We start from the raw sequence: 21,649 nt of genomic DNA, 5'->3' as shown, positions 1-21,649 counted from the left end.
TTTCGAGATTAATGTTGAAGTACAATCTCGAGAAAAAAGTTGAAATATTGAGAGAAAAGTCAAAATGTCGAGAAAAAAGTCGAAATGTCGAGATTAAAAAGGAAAGGAAAAATGAAGAAAAAGAGAGAAAAAAAGAAAAAAAGAAAAAAAGGAAAAAAGAAAAAAAAGAAGAAAAAATAAAAAAAGAGAAAGAAAAGGAAAAAGAAAAAAAAAGAAAAAAAAGAAGAAAAAAAAGGTCAAACATTTTTGAAAAAGCTCCAGTAGCCACTAGGGCGGCGCTAAAGAGTGGCTCTAAAGAGTGGCTCTGGCTCTAGAGCCGCGGGTTGCCGACCCCCGGTCTACATGGACCCCACACCCTCCTACACATTATCCACGTCCTTCTTCAAACCTCCGGAACAAAGCACGCCTTCCACCCACTTTCTCCTTCTCAAGGCTGAATTATGTTTCTGCGTTAAATCAAAGCAGAGTCTACACCGTAGGGTAGGCGGCTACGCGGCAGTCTCTCCGTAGCCTACACCGTAGCCTGACCTGCTCCTCCCAAAAAATGTAACTACGACCCAACGCAGACCGAGAGGGCTGTGATTGGTTTGCTTGGTAGAAACGCATTTCCGGTTCCGGTTCGTGAAGCAGTAGTGAACTTTCAGCGCTCTTTTCTTCATGTGTGTGTGATTTTTTTGTTTTGTTTTGGGTTGTTTTGTTTTTTTGAATAGTTTGAATAGTTGTCCTTATCTCTTTGATTCACTGTGAACGGAAAAGCCGGAAGCTAAACAAAGTATCAAGTAGTGCTCTGGGGGGGTATTGCACCGCGGAGAAATGGAGTGACGGAGAAGTCTGAAGGATTCACGACGGCGTCACGGTGACGGCGTAGGCTCTGTGTTGGTTTAACGCAGAACCTTAAATCAGGCTTAAACCATGACTGTGTTTCCATGCATCAATAACCCTTTTAAAACCTGAATATTAGCAATAACCCGAATTTGCACGGCCATGTAAACACCAATAACCCCTTTGAATAACCCGAATTTGCTCATATTCGGGTTTTTAAAAACCCGAATATGACCCCTGGGTTACTCCTTTTAAAACCCGAATATTCGGTCATGTAAACGCCTAATGGAATATCCCCATCAAACGGAACAGGAATTTGTTTTCTGCGCATGCTCTGTTCGCAAGGAATCCAGGAGACTCATCTATAAAGCTTGCTTGCGCACAAAACAGGGCTTGAAAGATGCGCAAGCCCCCTTGTATGCAAAGGTTGGGATTTAAAAAGAAAAAACTAACCGAAAAATCTGCGTATCCCTACGCCAACCCTGACCCTCCCGTAGGAACTTACTTAAGATATGGGGAACTGGCGATGCAGGCGGTGAGGTGGTGAAATGAAGCCAGATTCATGTCCTTAATAATGTCATCACATATCAGACTTATAATATAATAGTGCTGATCGTGTCCCTCTGTGTTTGAAGCACAGCGTCAGTCAGGACGCTCAGCTGCTGCTGGAGCAGTTTATTCCGTATTTCACAATCGTCCCATGCGCGTCTGTCACATATGCACACACTAGTTAAGCCTAATTATGCCTAAATAATGGTCCGCGTTAAATCGACGCAGAGCCTACGCCGTAGGGTACGCGGCGACGCACACTGTACGGTGCGCCAGCCCGTACAGTGCTCTGCGTTGATTTAACGCGGAACCATAAATCATCCTTGAGCAGCACTGAGGGAGGAGGGAGGAGGGGGAGCTGGGCTCTTCGCACAGTGTCCTGATGATTTGTAATACAGGCTGAGCCTACCGTTAGTTCCTAAACTGTAAAAAAGCTGGGGGGGACAAAAGCATGAGTTTGAAAAGTGGGGGGGGGCATGTCCCCCCTGTGTTCCCAGTGGAAATTGCGCCCTTGCGCCTCACGGCGTTTTATTTTCACTCGCTTTACTTTTTATTTCTGCAGTTTTCATTATGGACCAATGTGTGTGCAGAAATATGGAGAACACTGGAAACAGCTCCGCTCACTTACTCAGACAAGTGCAAATTGCACTCAGCCGCAAAACTTTATGGGCGTGTTTGCTCCGGTATATCATTAGAGCAAAATCTTTTGTGAATAGGACCTTAAAGCGGGGCAAATTGCGGGGGCAAATGCAGCGCAATTCACAGCACTATTTGCGGGCGCAATCTGTTTTTTGTGGATTTACCCCATAGTGTCTTGATGATTTGCAATTACAGGCTGAGCCTACCGTTATTTCTTAAACTGTAAAAAGTGGGGGGGACAAAAACATGAGTTTGAAAAGTGGGGGGGGGGGGGCATGTCCCCCCTGTTCCCAGTGGAAATTGCGCCCTAGCGCCTCACGGCGTTATATTTTACTAATATACTTTTTCTTCTTTTACTGTGACCACCAAATAATGTGGTTTTCCTGTCCTCCACCTCATCCACAACATCTCCATCTCAGTCTCCGTGAAATTTAGTGGCACGGTGGCTCGATACGTCTCATTCATCCTGACGCCCAAACAGGCTGCAGGAAGCCGCTGCACATGCTCAGCAGGCTATATGCAAATACTACTTTGCATTGCCTATTCCTGGTATGAAGTGGGCTTGTAGAGGGCGGGATATGAGGCGAATTCAGCTGCGCAACCTTCCAGCTGAACTGTGATTTATAAAGCGAACATTGCGTGTTCTTTTTTTGGAGCACACGGTTTTATAAATCCAGATTTTTTTTGGAGCCCGCCATTTTAGGCTTTTGGGTTTACGTGCACTTTTAGTATGAATCCTACACACTCTTTTATAAATGAGGCCCCAGGTCTTTTGAGTCCAGGAAGTTCTTATAAACACGGAGAAACGCAAGACCAGGAGGAGACTAATCACTTCATATATTGTAATGAGGGATATGAACATTTTGGCATTTGTAGACGGTAGAAAGTACCGGGATAGAAGATTTACAAGAAGGTGAGAGAAAAGTTGCGCGAAGCAGCATTTTTTTTTTTTTTTATATATATTTTTATCCCGGTTTTTTCCCCATTTCATCACCCAGTGCTCCTACCTAACAGTCCTGTGCATTGCCATCCTCTACCAACCCCGGGAGGGCCCCGCACTGAGCTCAGGTCTCCTCCTTAACCTGAGGAGTGAGCAGGCCGCATCTTTTAACCAGACAGGGTGGGGTTTCTCCGGCCGGATGTAGCGTGTGGAAGGATCACGTTATTCCGGCCGGATCCTCCCCACCCCATCTGGCGTTGGCCAGAGGGGGCATGTATAGCCCAGGACTGTTGCATGTTTTTGTGAGGGTAGCTCCCATTAGCTACCCAGGGGAACACGGGGAGAACATGCAAACTCCACACAGAAAGATCCTTTCACCAACCCCACTCAGGGTGTGGGCACTGAAGTCATGGGGGAACTAACACGCACTTCAGCGCCCACAGCGTCCCCGGTGGGAATCGAACCCAGGACTTTCTTGCTGTGAGACGGCTGCACTACCTGCTGCGCCACCGTGCCCCTTGAAGCAGCATTTGTTTTTGAATTTGGATACAGGAAGAAGAAGCGGAAATAACGGGAATTGCATCATCACGTTCTCCATGCGTCGCTGGTTTGATCCAGATATCCCGAATGATTAATCACCATGTAAACGGAATATTCCGAATGTTTCAGTAACTGGAATATTAGCAATAACCCGAATTTTGTCTGCATGTAAACGTAGTCACTGGCTTCCCATAAACCAACGCATACATTCCAAGATCTTCACCACCCCAAACAACCTTTCCCCTTCATACCTGACCTGATCTCCTCCATCACATCATTCACCCCCACCAGTGCCAACACCCTCACCCCCAACACCAGGACCAAACACCGCATCATAGGGGACAGAGCCTGGGCCAGTACCCTGGGGAACTCCCCCCCCTCACCCCCAACACCAGGACCAAACACCGCACCATAGGGGACAGAGCCTGGGCCAGTACCCTGGGGAACTCCACCCCCTCACCCCCAACACCAGGACCAGAAACCGCACCATAGGGGACAGAGCCTGGGCCAGTACCCTGGGGAACTCCACCCCCTCACCCCCAACACCAGGACCAGAAACCGCACCATAGGGGACAGAGCCTGGGCCAGTACCCTGGGGAACTCCCCCCCCTCACCCCCAACACCAGGACCAAACGCCGCACCATAGGGGACAGAGCCTGGGCCAGTACCCTGGGGAACTCCACCCCCTCACCCCCAACACCAGGACCAAACCCCGCATCATAGGGGACAGAGCCTGGGCCAGTACCCTGGGGAACTCCACCCCCTCACCCCCAACACCAGGACCAAACACCGCACCATAGGGGACAGAGCCTGGGCCAGTACCCTGGGGAACTCCATCCCCCTGGACATCCGGAACTCCGATTCACTGCTGTCTTTCAAAAGTCATCTCAAAACCCTCAAGAACTCTTCAACATCACTTACAACACCTGGCGGATCATTTTCCACCCTTTGAGTAGCTGTATGTGTTTGTATGTACACTTTTTTGGTAAGTGACCGTGGTATAAGCTGCGTCGTTCATATATTTATGATTATGTACACCTCGTTGGGCATTATCCCTTACACACACACACACACACACACACACACACACACACACACACACACATACATAAGCTAAACATAAACACAATAATGCTGCTCTGTCTAGTCATGACGGGAACTGCTGATCAGGTTATCTATGTGCCGTCCCAATATTAAGCAATACTTTTTAGTGTAATTTTTTAGTAAAAAACCTGTGCCTGAATGAAAAAAAGAGAAAACAAACAAACAAACCAAAAACATCTTAATCAGCCTTGCAGTGTTTTTTGATGAAGCTGTTATGAATTGCAAGCATGGTGATTTGTTCTCACCTATAAACTGCTAGCTTTAGGTCAGGGATGCAGATATTGTCCTGTCCACAGTCCAGCTGAATCTGGGCCTAGTCAGAGAACAAAAGGGATGAGATTAATGGAGGAAGAAGGAGGAGACATAGATGAATATGATGGGTGAAGATGGATGAGGGGATGGAAAGCTCTCAAGGAATGGATGTTTACAGTAGCCAGAACAGTAGATTCACGATTTAATGAAAGGATAACAGAGGTTTTAGGCCACACATATACTCCATATATACACAAAACTGACAATATTCACTACAACCAGATGCAAGGAAGTTGTAAGAAAGAAGTATCCTTCCATGTTTGTTAGATAAAACAAAAGGCAGGAGAATGAAAGCATGCACATTCCATCGAAATTATTATTAGATTTTGTGGCAAAGCCTCCATCAAAGAGTGGAAACCTCACAAAACAATAGGGATTAATCTTGTCTTTAGTCTTATGTGACGGAAGACTTTGTAAAACTGAAGTAAATGATAAAGAGATTTGATTTAGCAGCATTTTCTTTTCCTGTTTTGATCTTTTTTCAGTTTCAATTCCAATGTCAACACTGTTATTTATTCTATCCCCCCAATTAAGTGCAAAGTTCTGTCCGGGAGTCACCCTGGAGAAATGCCACACTGGTTAAAGCACAGAGAAGGATATGTGGACAAGCAGAACGCAGGTGGCGCAAAAACAAACTCCAGGTATATTACAACATTTATAAAGAGAGTCTTTGCAACTATAACCAGAAACTGAAGAATGCAAGGCAATCATATTTTTATCGGTAGAAACAGTAATAATGCCCGCACACTGTTTTCTGTGGTAGACAGACTGACAAACCCCACAGCCTCAATCCCCCCTGAACTGCTGTCTGAAAAGGTCTGTAATGACTTTGCTGCCTTTTTCACAAACAAAATATTACAGATAAAACAAGCAATGTGCAGCTCCAGCTTGTGCCTTGCCATCCTCTAGTAAATCTGGGACATTTCAGCCTCTTAGATTATACAACCCTACGGAAACGGTTTCAAAATTAAAGCCCACAACATGATGTCTTGATATTCTGCCTTCAAACGTTTTTAAAACAGTTTTTAACTGCATAGCTCCGGATGTACTGCAGATAATAAATACTTCTCTTCAAAGTTTCCCCAGGCCTTGAAAACTGCAGTAATAAAACTCTTCTAAAAAAATCAAATCTGGATGCTACAACACGTAGTAACTATAGGCCAATATCAAATCTGCCATTTTTGGGGAAAATCATTGAAAAGGTCGTTTTCCAGCAAATTCATGCTTTTATGATGCAAAACAATCTTTTTAACGCATTTCAGTCTGGATTTCGGCCACACCACAGCACTGAGACTGTACTCATCAAAGTCCTAAATGATATTCATCTGAATAATGATGCATGCAAATCCTCTGTTCTGGTATTATTGGATCTGAGTGCTGCATTTGACACAGTTGATCATAACATTCTTCTCAGCAGACTGGAAAAGTGGGTGGGACTTACCGGCACTGTGCTTCAATGGTTTAAATCTTACTTGCAAGATAGGGCCTTTTTTGTGTCAATTGGAAACCATGAGTCTGAGAAAACCAAGATCACATGTGGGGTTCCTCAAGGGTCCATTCTCGGACCGCTTCTATTCAACATCTATATGTTACCCCTAGCTCAGATTATGGAACATAACAACATTTCCTACCATACTTATGCCAGTGACACACAACTCTATATTTCAGTGTCACCACGTGACTACAGTCCCCTACTCTCATTGAGTAACTGTATTCACCAAATCAATGAGTGGATGTGCCAGAATTTTCTCCAGCTAAATGTAGAAAAGACAGAGGTGATCATTTTTGGCCCTAAAAATGAAAGGGAAAAGATCAGCGCTCACCTTGGCTCCATGTCATTGACAGCTACAAATCAAGCCAGAAATCTTGGTGTAATTATTGACTCAGACCTGAACTTCAACAGCCATCTAAAGTTTATCACTAAATCTGCCTATTACCACCTAAAAAACATTGCTAGAATTAAGGGGATTCTGTCTAAACAAGACGTGGAAAAACTTATTCATGCATTCATTTTCAGTAGGTTGGATTATTGCAATGGCATCTTTACAGGCCTTAACAAGAAATCTATCAGGCAAATGCAGCTGATCCAGAACGCTGTACAGAGTCCTTACAAACACCAGGAAACTGGACCATATTACACCAGGAAACTGGACCACATTACACCAGGAAACTGGACCATATTACACCAGGAAACTGGACCATATTACACCAGGAAACTGGACCATATTACACCAGGAAACTGGACCATATTACACCAGGAAACTGGACCAGGAAACTGGACCATATTACACCAGGAAACTGGACCATATTACACCAGGAAACTGGACCACATTACACCAGGAAACTGGACCATATTACACCAGGAAACTGGACCATATTACACCAGGAAACTGGACCATATTACACCAGGAAACTGGACCATATTACACCAGGAAACTGGACCACATTACACCAGGAAACTGGACCACATTACACCAGGAAACTGGACCACATTACACCAGGAAACTGGACCATATTACACCAGGAAACTGGACCATATTACACCAGGAAACTGGACCACATTACACCAGGAAACTGGACCATATTACACCAGGAAACTGGACCATATTACACCAGGAAACTGGACCATATTACACCAGGAAACTGGACCACATTACACCAGGAAACTGGACCGTATTACACCAGGAAACTGGACCACATTACACCAGGAAACTGGACCACATTACACCAGGAAACTGGACCACATTACACCAGGAAACTGGACCATATTACACCAGGAAACTGGACCACATTACACCAGGAAACTGGACCATATTACACCAGGAAACTGGACCACATTACACCAGGAAACTGGACCATATTACACCAGGAAACTGGACCATATTACACCAGGAAACTGGACCATATTACACCAGGAAACTGGACCACATTACACCAGGAAACTGGACCATATTACACCAGGAAACTGGACCACATTACACCAGGAAACTGGACCACATTACACCGGTCATGAAATCACTACACTGGCTTCCAGTGAGTCCAAGGATAGAGTTTAAAATCTTCCTGCTGGTCTACAAAGACCTGAATGGTCTTGGACCAAAATAAATGCTGGATCTGTTAGTTCCTATGAAGCTCCCAGACCCCTGAGGTTCATCTGGATCTGTTAGTTCCCTATGAAGCTGCCAGACCCCCCAGGGGTGTCGGACTCCAGTCCTCTGGGCCGGTGTCCTGCATGTGCGAGCTGTGTCATCAACAGAACTATCCAGACTTTGATGACAAGCTGCTCCTCACCGGTGGAACAAACTTCCTGTAGACCTGAGGTCTGCTCCAACTGTCAGCTCCTTTAAATCAGACCTAAAAACATTACTGTTTACTGAATCATACTCCTTAATTAAATAATTACCTGCTGTATTCTACTGCCCTTACTTTTTAACAACTGGTGCTTTTTATTATTTTACCTCTTTTCTTATCATGTTATTTCATTTTATTTGTTATTTACTGTTTAATTGTGTCTTGCTGCTTTTAATGTTGATGTAAAGCACTTTGAATTACCTTGTGTTGAATTGTGCTATATAAATAAACTTGTCTTGCCTTGCCTTTTTTTGTCTTTTTTTCTTCTGTTCCTTTTTTTTGTTTTCACATGTAGCTCCAGAATATCATTAATGCCATTGTGTCGTTTTTCCAACACATGGAAAGAATTAGACTCCAACAGAGAGAGAGAGAGAGAGAAAGAGAGAAAATTGCCAAGAATCATTCTTGCAATGGTTAAAAGTGTCTCTGTGGAGATTCCTTCAAAGCGCTAGTTCTTACATCTATTCAACCAACTGTCAGTCACTTAGCATCAAACAAACAATGGTACATGTGCTCTGTAATATAGCAAGAGTGGAGGCCTGCATAGCTTCTCATCCTTATAACCACTTTTCATCTCTTTACCACTCTCAACTTTTCATCTTTCCATATGTTTCATCCTTGTTTACTTCCAGCTCTTAAAGTAATATACAACAGTCTTTTAGTCTTTTAGTATGTTGGTTCCAAATGACAGTTCAGTCATCCAAATTATACCCAAGAGACTGTCACAAGTAACAAGGATGCAAATCTATTTATACCTCACAGAACCGTGAAAGGGTAAAGAGCTATTAATTCAATTCAATTTTATTTATATTCAATTCAATTTTCAATTCAATTTTATTTGTATAGCGTCTAATACAACATATGTTGTTTCTAGGCGCTTTCCAGAGACCAGAACATAAACATAAACCCCCAAGCAATTATTACACAAACAATGGCAGGTAAAAACTCCCCTTGTGGGCGAAAAACCTTAAGCCAAACCTAAGAGGGGGCCTTCCTGCTGAAGACCAGCTGGGCAGAGCAGGAAAAGAGAAAGCAGACGGGGGGTGGGGGTGGGGGGGTATGAAGCTATGTTTGAGATTAACTATTATAGTCTTGTTCTATAGCTGCAGCTACGACTACTGACTCTAACACACTAGAGTTTACACTAACTAGAGGTTTACTAACACTAACTAGAGGTTTACTAACACCAGCTAGAGGTTTACTAAACACTAACTAGAGGTTTACTAACACTAACTAGAGGTTTACTAAACACTAACTAGAGGTTTACTAACACTAACAAGAGGTTTACTAAACACTAACTAGAGGTTTACTAACACTAACTATAGGCTTTACTAAACAGAAAGGTTTTAAGTTTAGTTTTAAAGGTGGAGGTGGTGTCAGCCTCCTTAACCCAGATTGGAAGTTGGTTCCAAAGTAATGGTGCCTGATAGCAGAACGCCCGCCCTCCAAATCTACATTTAGATACTCTAGGAACTACGAGTAAACCTGCACTCCGAGAACAGAGAGGTCTTCCAGGAACATAAGGCACTATCAAGTCTTGCAAATATCACAGAGCTAGGCCATTTTGGGCTTTATACGCAAGGAATAAAATTTTAAATTGGAGTTTTACAGGTAGCCAATGGAGCGACGCTAACACTGGAGAGACGTGGGCTCACCTGTTAATTCCTGTCAGTACTCGTGCTGCTGCATTCTGGATCAGCTGGAGCCTATTCAGCAAATTACTTGGACATCCTGCTAATAACACATTACAGTTATCTAGTCTAGAAGATACAAATGCATGAACTAGTTTTTCTTACTATTTTAAAAACCTGATTAATATACAGTTTAAAAGACCATTCCTGGTCGAAAACAACACCAAGGCTTCTCAGTTGTACTGGAGGCCATCGCAACATCATCTAATCCCTTCCTAAGATACTTTGGACCAAAAATAAGTAAATAAGTAAATAAATAAAATAAGTGGACATCCAGTCTTTGATGTCCCTAAGAAATGACTGAAGTTTAGCTAACGGTTTTGTTTCATTTGGCTTCTTAGAGAAATAAAGCAGCGTATCATCAGCATAGCTCTGGAAATGAATGCCGTCTCCACATCGGGAAGGCGGGACATACCCGAGGTCTAGTAGCTCATTGGCTATCGAATGACTAAGCACCCTACATCCACGTCAGAGCACCAAAAACACATTTGTTGCGGTCATGGAGAGCCAGGAAGTGGAGGCACATTTTTAATGTCTGTGGCTTTTTCATATATGATAAAGTTGATCACAACAACTTATCTCTGTCAACATCAGGTGCTGATTTATCCAGTAGTTGTTTTCTTTTTTTCCCATTGAGCTCTGATGTGCTTTCAAAGCGTTCCTTTACTTTTTTTTGTAGCAGTGTATTTCAGTGGACGCAATCTGGCAATTACCTCATTTTATATCTTTATAACAGTCAGGGACTTTCCTGTGGAGGCTGTGTAAGTCACAGCAAACATTGCCACAGAAGTGGAGATTACAACATTTGAACACATTAAATAATAATCAGTGAGAAACCATTAATAATTTTAACAGTAGTACTTCACATAATGAGATCCTATAGTGGTAATTGTGACCACATCAGTGTGGTCAGAATTCTGGACGTGTGCACTGGGACCACACCCAGTGGTTATGTAACATGAAATGGATCACGGCCACATTGTAATGATTTCTCATCTTCTCAGCGGTGACTTATTTCCTTTAGTCCTCCCGTTTGTCTGTACTGGACGTGAGTCTTCAAACCAAACCATTTCAATTCCTACTGTTACAACCCTAACCCTGTCAATAACGGAGTAACTTTACTCCCCTGAAACCCATCCCCTTGGCTTTCCCCTCCACAGATTCTATAGGGGTTCCTGAGAACTCTCCTCTGTTCGTGGAGGAGGACAGACACTAAAAAATGGAAAATCTTACCTTTGCAGAATAGACGAACAGAGTAAATAAGGCCTAAAGTTTCTTCAGTTTGATCGCTGATCTAAGTTTTTGTGTTTTTGTTGTGTTTTCTTCTCTGTTCTAAAACTTACTTCATATGGAAACCTGACAGTGGAACACATCACACTTTGGGCTGGGGTTAACCCTTGTGCTGTCTTCGGGTCAAGGAAGGAAGGAAGGAAGGAAGGAAGGAAGGAAGGAAGGAAGGAAGGAAGGAAGGAAGGAAGGAAGGGAGGAAGGGAGGAAGGGAGGAAGGGAGGAAGGGAGAAGGAAGGAGAGAGCAGGAGGAAAGAAGGAAGGAAGGGAGAAAAGAGGAAGGGAGAAGGAAGGAGAGAGCAGGAGGAAAAAAGGAAGGAAGGAAGGAAGGAAGGAAGGAAGGAAGGAAGGAAGGAAGGAAGGAAGGAAGGAAGGAAGGAAGGAAGGAAGGAAGGGAGGAAGGAAGGAAGGGAGGAAGGGAGGAAGGGAGAAGGAAGGAGAGAGCAGGAGGAAAGAAGGAAGGAAGGGAGAAAAGAGGAAGGGAGAAGGAAGGAGAGAGCAGGAGGAAAAAAGGAAGGAAGGAAGGAAGGAAGGAAGGAAGGAAGGAAGGAAGGAAGGAAGGAAGGAAGGAAGGAAGGAAGGGAGGAAGGAAGGAAGGGAGGAAGGGAGGAAGGGAGAAGGAAGGAGAGAGCAGGAGGAAAGAAGGAAGGAAGGGAGAAAAGAGGAAGGGAGAAGGAAGGAGAGAGCAGGAGGAAAAAAGGAAGGAAGGAAGGAAGGAAGGAAGGAAGGAAGGAAGGAAGGAAGGAAGGAAGGAAGGAAGGAAGGAAAGAAGGAAGGAAGGAAGGAAGGAAGGAAGGAAGGAAGGAAGGAAGGAAGGAAGGGAGGAAGGGAGGAAGGGAGAAGGAAGGAGAGAGCAGGAGGAAAGAAGGAAGGAAGGGAGAAAAGAGGAAGGGAGAAGGAAGGAGAGAGCAGGAGGAAAAAAGGAAGGAAGGAAGGAAGGAAGGAAGGAAGGAAGGAAGGAAGGAAGGAAGGAAAGAAGGAAGGAAGGAAGGAAGGAAGGAAGGAAGGAAGGAAGGAAGGAAGGAAGGAAGGAAGGAAGGAAGGAAGGAAGGAAGGAAGGAAGGAAGGAAGGAGGAAGGGAGGAAGGGAGAAGGAAGGAGAGAGCAGGAGGAAAAAAGGAAGGAAGGAAGGAAGGAAGGAAGGAAGGAAGGAAGGAAAGAAGGAAGGAAGGAAGGAAGGAAGGAAGGAAGGAAGGAAGGAAGGAAGGAAGGAAGGAAGGAAGGAAGGAAGGAGGAAGGGAGGAAGGGAGAAGGAAGGAGAGAGCAGGAGGAAAAAAGGAAGGAAGGAAGGAAGGAAGGAAGGAAGGAAGGAAGGAAGGAAGGAAGGAAGGAAGGAAAGAAGGAAGGAAGGAAGGAAGGAAGGAAGGAAGGAAGGAAGGAGGAAGGGAGAAGGAAGGAAGGAAGGAAGGAAGGAAGGAAGGAAGGAAGGAAGGAAGGAAGGAAGGAAGGAAGGAAGGAAGGAAGGAAGGAAGGAAGGAAGGAAGGAAGGAAGGAGAGAGCAGGAGGAAAGAAGGAGAATGAGGTCATTTTGACCCGAACACAGTACCAGGGTTAAATGATCAGCCTGTTCATTGCTTTGATTAAAGAGTTGGTAAAAACAAGTACACATCAAACTTGTAAACAGGTTTTGGGGTGAAAACAGAAAGTAATTTGGGCGCGATGCTCGTGCTGACGTTACCACATCACATGTTCAATTCACCTTGAAAAAACTCTCTTAACGTTTCCCGTGCTGGTTCTTGCTCGGTTCCAGAGACCGCTAGCAACACACATAAACAAACCACAGCAGATGTGAGAGCCGAGCACCGCCCCGCCCAAACTGGGCTGTCAGTCCTCTCATGATTCACCAGTTCTCCATAAACTGTCCAACTGTTCGTGTACAGAGCTACAACACATGTCAGAAGGAACCAGCTCTTCATGTGTTATCCTCAGCCCCCGACCATGAGCCGCAGCAGAGGTTATGGTTGGCAACAGAGAAACATGCTGTTAAAGAGTCACTGGCCACGGTTACAGGATGTTTTTTAATTCGGAATTAATTATTCCGAATTAAATAATTTCGATTAAACTATTTTCCTTCACCATACGCCACTACATCACACATAAATAATGATGGAACTAGCTTACAAACTACAACACACAAGAGTTTAGTAATGACAGCAAAAGAAATAAGAGAGTAACTGAGCAAGAGTCTGAACAGGAGTAAATGTGAACATTTATAAAGACAAATCCACCTCCAGCCCGACAAAAGGAGCCACAATCTGAGCATTATAATACGAACATTACAGAAAAAGCTGAAACTGTTTAACTACTTTCTCATCATCCCAATTACACTCATGAATTGTGTTTGGTCATGTTTCTGGTGATCATGGGATGTGTTCCTACCCTCTGCTGCAGCCGCTGCTGTGTCTGGTAGTCCAGGATGGGAGTGAGGCTGTGTTGGTCCAGCGGGGTGTTCCGGTCCAGGCTGAAGTTCAGGCTGATGTAAATGGGAGAGAGTTTATCCCGGAACTCGTCCTCAGCCTGCCAGAGAGACGGAAGCAGCCGCATCAACACCTCAGCACTTAACCGGCTTTATGAAATCACCAGCAGGCGTCACAGCAGCAGTCTACAAGTCCAAACTGTTTGAAGTTTCTCTACTATGTGGTGTCTCTGTCCTATAACAGTTATGTTTATTCACCAAGTACAACGTCTGATTAGATCAGACTAGATGCTGCAATGAAAGCTAGCAGGGATTTACCTGTCGGTAAGATTAAACAGTATATTATACACAGTACTCGAGTTGTAAAAATAAATCAGGGGGGATGGTGGATTTTATCATATGGGGACAGATAAATGGTGCTGATTACAAATAATATAATATATTACAAATAATAGCAGTGACCAAAACAGCTGCAGAAATACTGCAGGAATGACATAGCAGCAGTTAAATGCAGCCTTCTGTAAGCTTTAAATATCCACTGGGCTTACATCAAATACATCAAAACACAACAATAAAAAACACTTTTCTGAACTTATCAATATGACTCTGTCCTTCACAGGATAAGTAACATGGATCACTGCAAAAACTCACAATCTTAACAAGAATATTTGTCTTATTTCTAGTTAAAATGTCTCATTTTAGTAAAAAAATGTCATTACACTTAAAACAAGACTCATCACTGGAAAAAACAACAATTTTCACCTGTTTCAAGTAGGTTTTCATTTGAAATAAGTAGAAAAATCTGCCAGTGGAACAAGATTTTTTTGCTTGTAATGAGAAGATAAATCTTGTCCCACTGGCAGATTTTTCTACTGATTTCAAGTGAAAATGTACTTGAAACAGGTGAAAATTGTCAAATAAGTTATTTTTCTGGTGTTATTTTTCTTGTGATGACTCTAAATGTTGAAATAGCAGTAAAACCACATTCATTGATGAAATGACATAAGGGATGGAAAGGAGGGATGGCAAATTTACAGGGGGGATGATTTGGACCGTTTTTTATTTCAGGGGGGGATGATTTGGACTGTTTTTATTTCATCCCCCTCACCCCCCCTCATCCCCCCTCAACTCCAGTACTGGTTATACATTATTTACATAATCACAAAACAGCTTTCCTTTTAAGCACTGTTTATTTACAGTTTATGGTCATTATTAAAATTGCATTGTTGTAACTCGTGTGTCTGATATGTGGTGAGAAGGAGCAGCTTTGGAACCGGATAACTGACTTGACTGTCCTGTTGATGTCTCTGTGACAGCAACAACAGTAGCTTCATCTTCATTTCCCCCTTTACATTGGCACTTACATTTTGAATACATCAGTCAGATAGTTCATGTGCCAGAGGCTTTTAAGGTTTCTATAATTAGACCTCTATGTATACATACATTAATCTAAGATCCAGGTGTTCTGGGAAAGTTATTACTGATGTCTTCTTGACCTCAGATAAAGGCCTTGTGTCTTTTCCTATTGCACCAAAGGAGCTCAGAACAACTTCCAAATAGTTTCAACCTGAACTCGCAGGTCAAGGTTCCTCCGTGTCAGATCGTAACATCCGTCACGTTGTTTGAGCTAAAGCGGCCGGCGGAGGAGGACTCCACTGTTGAAAGCAAATCATAAAAAAACAGACTGGAATTTTTCAAAATGCACAATGACGAGCCAAAAAAGCTTCCAAGAGAATTCCCTGCGTTGCGTACACACGAGACAAAACTGGAGCTTTTTGTCAAAGTCCCATCAGATCCATGTTCACAGATTTCAACAGTCAGCCCCCGTGGAGGAGGCTGGTGAAGTCCTGGAGCTGCTTTGCAGGTACAGGATAATCTCTGGCATTCTGGAGCCAAATGTGCTGCTACATGTCAGAAAGCTTGGTCTCAGTGGCAGATCATTGGTCCTCCAACAAGAAAATTAGCCAAAATACACAACTAAAAACACACAAGAATGCCTAGGAACAAAAGATTGGACTATTCTTATGGTGCTTTTCCACTAGTACCTACTCAGCCCGACTTGACCCGCATTGCCTCGGTTTCTGCGCTTCTCCACTAGGGGTCTAATACGGTGGCCAAGACCCGCCATTGCTGAAAATTAAAGAAACGCTGCGAATAAAAAGAAACGCCGCTGCAAATAAAATAAGCGCTTTGCAAATAAAATAAATGCTGCAAATAAACACAAACGCCGCTGCAAATAAAAGAAACAACGCAAATAAAAAAGCCACAAAGGAAGTGAATTACCGGGGACTATTTTTGCTGATGCACCGGTGTGATTTACGTGAGAGGAGAAGAAGAAGAAGAAGAAGAAGAAGAAGAAGAAGAAGAAGAAGAAGAAGAAGAAGAAGAAGAAGAAGAAGAAGAAGAAGAAGAAGAAGAGGACGTAAGTGAAAAGGAAGAAATAAGAAGAACGAGGAATAAGAATTTTTGTTTATTTGGTGTTTACTACTTTTTTTCTCTCTTGTACATAGTCTTTTTCTACTTTTTATATTGCCCTTTTTTATTATTTAACTATTTATGGTTATTTCTATTTTAAATTTTTTGTATAAAGCGTGTGTGTGTTTTGGCTGCTGCACGACTGAATTTCTCCTCTGGGAGATCAATAAAGTCTACTATTCTATTCTATTCTATTCTAAGAAGAACAACAAACAAGAAAATAAGTGAAAAGGTTAGTGTTCAACGTCGCTACGTGTAATTTTTAATGTGCAACACCGGTGCATCGTCAAAAATAGAAATATTCAACTATGTGTATGTATGTATGCATGTATAAGTAGGTGTGTGAGTATAATTACTGTATATAATAATAATAATAATAATAATAATAATAATAATAATAATAATAATAATAATAATAATAATAATAATTATTATTATTATTATTATTATTATTAATAATGTTATTTAGCAGTGTGAGTACAGTGTGTGAATATTTATAAATACAGGTTAAATGATCAGTGAATGGGGGTAGGACTAAATAAGTTTACACTTCTTCCTACTCCTTTTTTGGCACATGTAAATTAAGATAGCAAGTTTTAAAGGATGAAATTCTTTGTTTTGTTGTTTTTATCAAGGTTTGACATTCCCCCCAGCCTTCAGTTTCTGTTTCTCCCGCCTGTGTCCCATCTGCCCTGATTGTGTCTGCACCTGTGTCTCGTCATGTCTCGTTATCCCCTCAGTATATCTTGTCTTGTCATTCCTTGGTTCCCTGTCGGTCCGTACTGTTTCTTCCTCCATGTCTCCTCGCAGTTTTTCTGATCCTGGTTTTGGTCTTGATCCTGCCCAGCAGCGCTTTGTTTTTGACTTTGTTAAAATAAACCCTTTTTTGCTGCAACTCCTGGCTCCTGCTCTCCTGCACACGGGTCCTCAACAACCACAGCATAACAGTTTTGTTTTCTTAAACTTCTCATGAAGTGTTGTTTTTTTTTTTTTTTTTTTTTTACTACATGTACAAAAATAAAATAAAAAATAAAACAAATCGTCCCACCAATCTTCCGCTAAAAGGGGGGATGTGAGGTTGTTTACTGACCCGTAGGTAGATCTTGCAGTCGTGGCACACGCTTTCCCCATCACTCAGGTTAAAGGTCTGGACCAGACCGGCCTGCCGGTTCTGCAGGAAGAACATCCTCCTGACAGACTCCTTGTTTCTCTGCTTCACGTTGTCCAGCTGCACCTCCACCACAAAACCTGGGAGGTGGACACACAGAAGGAAAGTAAAAAAGAAAAAAGTAAAAACGTGCATCATCTGTTCATCTTTATACCTCTGTCATGCATGCAGTACTGGAGTTGAGGGGGGGATGGCATCCCCCCCCTGAAATAAAAACGGTCCAAATCATCCCCCCCCTGAAATAAAAACGGTCCAAATCATCCCCCCTGTAAAACTGCCATCCCTCCTTTCCATCCCTTATGTCATTTCATCAATGAATGTGGTTTTACTGCTATTTCAACATTTAGTCATCACCAGAAAAATAACACCAGAAAAATAATTTTTCACCTGTTTCAATACATTTTCACTTGAAATAAGTAGGAAAATCTGCCAGTGGGACAAGATTTATCTTCTCATTACAAGCAAAAAAAATGTTGTTCCACTGGCAGATTTTTCTACTTATTTCAAGTGAAAATCTACTTGAAAGAGGTGAAAATTGTTGTTTTTTCCAGTGATGAGTCTTGTTTTAAGTGTAATGAGATTTTTTTTACTAAAATGAGACATTTTAACTAGAAATAAGACAAATATTCTTGTTAAGATTTAGAGTTTTTGCAGTGATCCATTTTACTTATCCTGTGAAGGACAGAGTCATATTGATAAGTTCAGAAAAGTGTTTTTTATTGTTGTGTTTTGATGTATTTGATGTAAGCCCAGTGGATATTTAAAGCTTACAGAAGGCTTACAGAATCCTCTGCTGGTGGTGAAGAGCATCTCTGAATGCACAACACCGGAACCTGCAGTGTGGGAGTGAGAGGGAAAGGGTAACGGCCCGGTCAGGCGGGGTAGAGATTTGTCCATCAAGACTCCTCTCCCTGGCCCTGCCCCTTCTCAACCTTTCCCCGACCCTGCACCTAACCTGGGGCTTGCTGATTGGGCCAGAGCTTCGGGAGCTGCGTGCTGGCCTACGGTCCCCACCACCGGTCATCCCGTTGCTGCTTCCACCTGCCTGCGGTCCCCACCCCCGGTCATCCCGTTGCTGCTTCCACCTGCCTGCGGTTCCCACCCCCGGTCATCCCGTTGCTGCTTCCACCTGCCTAAAGGGAAGTTTTTCTTGTCACTGTTTGGCTTAAGGTTTTTCCTGCCATTGTTTATGTAATAATTGCTCGGGGGTTTATGTTCTGGGTCCCTGGAAAGCGTCTAGAGACAACTTTTCTTGTATTAGACGCTATAGAAATAAAATTGAATTGAATTGAAATTGAATTAACTGCTGCTACAGTATGTCATTCCTGCAGTATTTCTGCAGGTGTTTTGGTCAGTGCTATTATTTGTAATATATTATATTATTTGTAATCCCGTTGCTGCTTCCACCTGCCTGCTGTGCTGTTGCCGTCCCTGACCCACCAGTCTGGCCCTCGGCAGGAGGGTCCCCCCTTATGAGCCTGGTCCTGCTCAAGGTTTCTTCCCTCCTAAAGGGGAGTTTTTCCTTGCCACTGTTTGGCTTAAGGTTTTTCTCCCACTAGGGGAGTTTTTACCTGCCATTGTTTATGTAATAACTGCTCGGGGGTCATGTTCTGGGTATGGGTCTCTGGAAAGCGTCTAGAGACAACTCTGTTGTATTAGACGCTATATAAATAAAATTGAATTGAATTGAAATTAATCAGCACAAATGATCTGTCCGCATATGATAAAATCCACCATCCCCCGTGATTCTTTTTTACAACTCGAGTACTGCATGCACGTAAATAAATTGTATGCAAGGCCACCAAGACACATACAGTATATCTAGACATGAGCTCTCATCACTGCATGCAAATGGATATCAAACAAAACAAACAATGGATATCAATAATTTAGAAAAAATACTATTTTCTGTTTTTTTTTTCTCTTTGTACACTGTATAAAGACAGGTAGAGAACAAGAACTGCAGAGAACACGGACAGTATGGACGCCCACGTGTGGGATAAACATATATGCTCCTCCAAACCAGCGGAGCCCACCAAGTTTCGCTCTATTTACACGACTGTTCCTTTATCTTCACTCTAACTGCCAGATTGACCTGAGAGTGGTCCAGCATACTTGTGGCTGCACAAAGAAAGCAGGATAATCGGGACCATGTGTGTGTGCATGCCTTACCTAGAGTAGAGGGGAGGTGTTTCCCACTAGCCCACAGGCAGAAACTGATGCTGGCGCTGAACGTTTCAACCAGAAACAGAAAGAACAGGAAGAAGCATAAGAAAATGTAACCATGTGGTTCTACATGTTGAGCTTTTGGGCTGAAATCCTTAGCAGTCATTGGAGTCATTCATTCATTCAAGCTTTTATTCAAGCTGGCAAGCGATAAATATGTATCTACAGTACTAGGGCTGGGCGATATGGACCAAAAGTCATATCTCGATATTTTCTAGCTAAATGGCGATACTCGATATATATCTCGATATTTTTTCTGTGCCTTAATTGGGGTTTCCCCCAAAGCATTATAGCATAGCATCTCTGTTAGCATCTCTGTTAGCTTCATTTTTTTTCTGAGGCAAACCCTTAAAAAAACAGTCAGTTTTAATACAAAGCCTCGTGCCAAATGTCACACAGGTACCTTTATTAACAGAGGTCTGCACAATATCAAAATGTATAAAACAAATGAAATAAAAATAAACTGCCTGCATATATAGAATAAAAATGCTTCTTGAATAAAATAAAAGAAATATCCCTTTCCTGCATAACAATTAAATTAAAATACACTGTGCAATTAATACAATGTAGACAGTAACAGGCAGACTTTTCCACTGAGGCTGACTGTTGTGCAAATAACAAAACATTTGTGCAAATCTTAAATAAAACATTCAAGTCAATTTGTCACAAAATAAGCTATATCAAAATCATAAAAAAAAAATGTAAAAATTTTTTTTTTTTTTTTTTAAATCGATATAAACGATATTGTATCATACCATATCGTGTTTGAAAATATATCGATATATATTAAAATCTCAATATATCGCCCAGCCCTATACAGTACGTAGAAATATTTCTGTGCATTAACAGAGGAGAATATTCTACGGAAGGAGACCTACCATGCAGGAGAAAAATAAAAATAATATTTTAGAGGAGGAAGATTTTTTTTTCATTATGCACTTCGAGAAAAAAAGTTGAAATGTCGAGAAAAAAATCGAAATGTCGAGATTAATGTTGAAGTACAATTTCGAGAAAAAAGTTGAAATGTTGAGAAAAAAGGCGAAATTTCGACTTTATTCTTGAAATTGTATTTCAACATTAATCTCGACATTTCGACTTTTTTCTTGACATTTCTTTTTTCTTCGAAGTGCACAATAAAAAAAATATTCCCCTCTCAAATGTTTTTTCTCCTGCATGGCTCTTCCGTAATATTCAGATATTTTTCACTCAATTTGATTAATTTATACCCCTTTTAATTTGATGCCGGTAACAGACTGTGTTGCATGAACTCTGTGAGCGTATAGTGATGGGAGTTACTGTAGAGTTGGAAAGGATTTCAGCCTGTGTCAGTTCTGACCAGGACGCCAGGGTCCGGCTGTGAGCAGACGAGTGCAGGGCAGACCCCAGACAGGGACCACACAAACACTACCAACCCCACATTTGGACTCCTAAGGTCCATTTAGCCAGCGGAGTAGTTAGAGAAAACCCACACAAATAGAGGGGGAGAATGCAAAAACGCCACACAGAAATTCCCCAGCAAGGATTTGGACAAGAAACCTTCTTGTGAGGCATCAGTGCAACCCACCACGACATGAAGGGGGTGTTTAAATCAGCATGTATTTCAGGAGCTGACAGAACTGCACAACAGGCCTGAATGTGAGCTCTGCTAGGGAAACTGCTTCATGAAGAACATGGAGATGGAAGTCTGACCTGAAACCTGATCTGCACCTCCGACTCAAACCTCCCCCTCTGACACCAACAAGAGCAGGCAGTTACGTCAGTGGGAATTAAAAGTTACGTTCCGTATTGAACCAATACGGACATATATTACAGGACTGTCTCAGAAAATTAGAATATTGTGATAAAGTTCTTTATTTTCTGTAATGCAATTAAAAAAAACAAAAATGTCATACATTCTGGATTCATTACAAATCAACTGAAATGTTGCAAGCTTTTTATTATTTTAATATTGCTGATTATGGTTTATAGTTTAAGATTAAGATTCCCAGAATATTCTAATTTTTTGAGATAGGATATTTGAGTTTTCTTAAAGGAGCCGTCTGTAAGAAATGTCCAAAACTGGTACTGCAGTCACTTTCCAAATATTGTTGAGCGGCGTGTACCCTCCCCCTCCTCCCCCCGACCAGAGGT

General features: G+C 42.3%; 1 protein-coding gene across 1 annotated transcript in view; it reads right to left on the bottom strand.

The window, feature by feature from the left end:
• The window catches only part of LOC133449054 (integrin alpha-5-like), a 100,245-nt gene that overhangs the window by 24,662 nt on the left and 53,934 nt on the right, over positions 1 to 21,649 (bottom strand). Inside the window, exons 16-19 of the mRNA XM_061728164.1 lie at positions 19,466 to 19,521; positions 17,216 to 17,373; positions 13,614 to 13,751; positions 4,840 to 4,907 (exon numbers count right to left, since the gene is read on the bottom strand). Of these exons, the coding sequence (XP_061584148.1) occupies positions 4,840 to 4,907; positions 13,614 to 13,751; positions 17,216 to 17,373; positions 19,466 to 19,521 (420 nt within the window). The remainder of the gene's footprint in view (positions 1 to 4,839; positions 4,908 to 13,613; positions 13,752 to 17,215; positions 17,374 to 19,465; positions 19,522 to 21,649) is intronic.

This window comes from Cololabis saira, chromosome 8 (assembly GCF_033807715.1).
Source record: "Cololabis saira isolate AMF1-May2022 chromosome 8, fColSai1.1, whole genome shotgun sequence".
Taxonomy (NCBI): Eukaryota; Metazoa; Chordata; class Actinopteri; order Beloniformes; family Belonidae; genus Cololabis; species Cololabis saira.
This window is presented reverse-complemented; position numbering and strand designations above follow the sequence as displayed.